Below are 3445 nucleotides of genomic sequence, written 5' to 3' on the forward strand. Positions count from 1 at the left end.
TATCACATTTCAATTCATCAATTTCTCTATTCCAACAATTTATTACCAAATTTTCATATACTCAGTTACATAATCATCATCTCAATTTCAAGCATAAACATTAAATGTATTCCATCAACTTACCAAGCTTACCTTTTTCGGCCTCCGGTCCAAAATTCACCAATTCAACTCATAAATCATAAACAATCAATCACCACCTAAAATTTAATTCAACAATTCATCAATTACAACATTTTAATTTCATCCAATCACACAATTCAATCTTATTCCTAAGGGCATCTAGCGTAGAACTTCATGACACATTATATGGTATTTAAATGGAACTTAAACCGTACCTCTAGGAAGCTAATTTCAAACTCTCAATTCTTGAATTCCACTAAGTTTGAGCTCCAAGTTCACCTCCACCAAACTCAAGCACCACCAATGATTAACTTAATGCCTTTAATACTCAATCTTCACTATTTTCAAATAATATACTCATTATTCAATCACTATGGCTTCATAAAATTTTATCAACACATGGAAAAAGTGTCTTTTATCTTTACCCACTAAAATTAGTGATGAAACTTAGCTAGAACTCAAGGTAGAGCTTCCCCTAAACACAAGAATTACCATGCTTTATGAACACACAAACCAAAAACGTGATTCTCATAAGGAAAAACAAAACTGCAACTTGGTAAAGGAGATGCTTACCAAAATTTTTAGATAGAAATGAGAGGGGGAGGTAAGCTTTGTGTGGCAATAAATGGCACGGCGATCGGAACTACAGATTAAAAGTTATGATAAATTGAAATTGGAAGTAAATATAGTAACATTAAGTTTTGTTCTCTTCTCTCTTCTTTACTATTTCTCAATCTCTCTTGCTCTTAGGGGACAATTTTTGTGCTATATACTTAATGGGTGAGGGTTAAATGATTGAGTTTGGGCCTAGAATGGGTCTGGTTCAATTGTTTTAGCCCGTTGGCCCAATTTTAGGCCAAAATCTTTAAGATTAGTGTTTTAATTTGTATCCTAAATCTTTTTACTTCTCCGAATTATAAAATTTAATTTCTTAATCTCCTTGACTCATAATTAATCTATTAGTTAATTATTTATTAATTAACCAAAATTTACATCCTATACACCGAATTAGGAATCTTGTCTTCAAAATTTAGTTACCTAAAAATAAATGCGGGTAGTCCTTCCTCATGTCAATTTCTAACTCCCAAGTATGATCCTCGATGCCTAATCGACTCTAAGCCACCTTAACCAATTGAACTTCATTTCTATGGAGCTTCCTGATGCTCACATCATCAATTTGAACCGGAGCAACTTGAAAAGTTAGATTCTCCTTCAACTGAACTGATTCGGGCTCTAATACATGAGTCGCGTCCGGGTATACTTTTGAAGTTGCGAAAGGTGAAATACATTGTGCAAGTTTGAAAGATGTGGTGGCAAAGCCACTTGATATACCACGGAACCGATCTTCTTCAATATCTCAAATAGACTTATGTATCAAGAATTCAATTTCTTTGTTTTGATTGCTCATTCAATACCCGTCATTGGAGTAACTCTCAGGAATACATGTTCGCCCTCTTCAAACTCTAACGACTTTTTCGTCGATCTGCATAACTTTTCTGATGGCTTTGCATAGTGAGGATTCTAGTTCTAATTCTCTTGATTTTCTCTATTGTCTCAGCTAACAATCCGGTATCTAAGACGCTTGATTCTTTGGGTACATACCAACACAAAGGCGACTGACACTTCTGCCCATACAATGCTTCATAAGGAGACATCCCTATGCTCACATGATAACTGTTGTTATAGATAAACCCCAGTAACGGCATATAGCTATCCCAACTTCCTGGTTGATCCAACATGCATGCTCTCAACATATCTTCTAAGGTCTAAATTTTTCTTTCTGATTGTCCATCCATTTGTGGATGATAAGCCGTACTTAGACACAATCGTGTACCGAATGCCTTCTGAAAGACTCTCCAAAGCCTTGAAGTGAATTGGAGATCACGATTCCACACAGTTGTAGCAGGCACACTATACAATCTCACAATCTCCTTGATATACACTCTTGCTAATTCATCTAAGGAACAATTCACTCAAATAGATAGAAAATGAGCTGATTTGGTTAACCGATCAACAATTACCCAAATCGCATCGAATCCTGCCCGTGTCCTTGGTAAACCTTTTACAAAGTCCATAGTGATGCCTTCCCACTTTCACTATGGAACCTCTAATGGTTGTAATATGCCAGACATTTTCTGATATTCAATTTTCACCTTCTGATGTCAAACACTTAGCCACATATGCCGCCATATCATTCTTCATTCTGGGCCACCAAAATATCTTCTTCAAGTAGTGCTACATCTTAGTAGTTCCAAAATAAATTGAGAATCCACTTCTATGAGCCTCAAATAGTAACTCCTTTCGCAAATTCCCCACATTTGGTACGCAAATTCTCTCCTTATACCTCCAAATCCCTTCTCAATCCTTCTTGATCTCTTCCTATTTTCCTTGTCCCACAGGCTTTAACATTTTCTGTAGCTCTTCACTCACTTGTTATGCTTTTTGAATATTAGTTATAAAATCACTCGTGATTTGCAAGTGACTCAAACTTACACTTTCGGCCACATCCTCCACTCTTAACCTTAGATATACAAACTTACTTAACAGTTTCTCTTCCTTAAGCATCATCCCAGCCACACTCAAATACTTCCTACTCAAAGCATCTGCCACCACATTCGCCTTTTTGAGATGATAATTCAAATGAGAGTCATAATCTTTCAATAACTTCATCCATCTCTTCTGCTTGATATTTAACTCCTTCTGATAAAAAACGTACTTCAAGCTCTTGTAATCAAAGAAAACTATAAACTTTACTCTGTACAGGTAATGCCTCCAAATCTTCAAAGCAAGCACAATAGCCACTAGCTCCAAGTCATGCATCAGGTAATTCACTTCATGAGGTCTCAGTTGCCATGAGGCATAAGCCACCACATTTTGATGTTACATCAATATGCAACTTAAACCCTTCAAGAATGCATCGCAGTAAACTTCAAATAGTCATTTAGTTTAGGTAGAATAAGTACTGGAGCTGAAGTTAACCTTTCTTTCAAGATTCAAAAACTTTCTTCATATTTAGGCATCCATACAAATGGTACCTCCTTACGCGTCAACGTTGTCAACGGTAAGGCTATCTGTGAGAAATTTGTGATGAATCTTTCATAGTATCCAGCCAAACCTAATAAACTTCTGATCTTAATAATAGACATCAACCTCTTCCACTCAGTCACCGCCTCAATCTTAGATGGATGCACTGCAATCCTATCCTTACTTACCACATGACCAAAAAATTTTACTTTTCTCTTTCAAAACTCACACTTCAAAAGCTTTGCATAAAATTTCCTCTCATTTAAGATTTGCAATACAATCTTCAGGTGCTCTTCATGCT

At 36.1% G+C, this 3445-nt stretch overlaps 1 protein-coding gene across 1 annotated transcript; it reads right to left on the reverse strand.

The window, feature by feature from the left end:
• Positions 1–1234: 1234 nt before the first annotated feature.
• On the reverse strand, positions 1235–2940 carry LOC130974962 (uncharacterized). Its single transcript, XM_057899795.1, has 4 exons — positions 2661–2940; positions 1955–2077; positions 1742–1843; positions 1235–1464 (listed from the first exon to the last, which is right to left on the reverse strand). The coding sequence occupies exons 1-4, from the start codon at positions 2938–2940 to the stop codon at positions 1235–1237; spliced, it is 735 nt and encodes a 244-aa protein (XP_057755778.1).
• Between the last annotated feature and the right edge of the window lie 505 nt (positions 2941–3445).

The sequence above is a fragment of the Arachis stenosperma genome, chromosome 4 (assembly GCF_014773155.1).
Source record: "Arachis stenosperma cultivar V10309 chromosome 4, arast.V10309.gnm1.PFL2, whole genome shotgun sequence".
In the NCBI taxonomy this organism is placed as follows: Eukaryota; Viridiplantae; Streptophyta; class Magnoliopsida; order Fabales; family Fabaceae; genus Arachis; species Arachis stenosperma.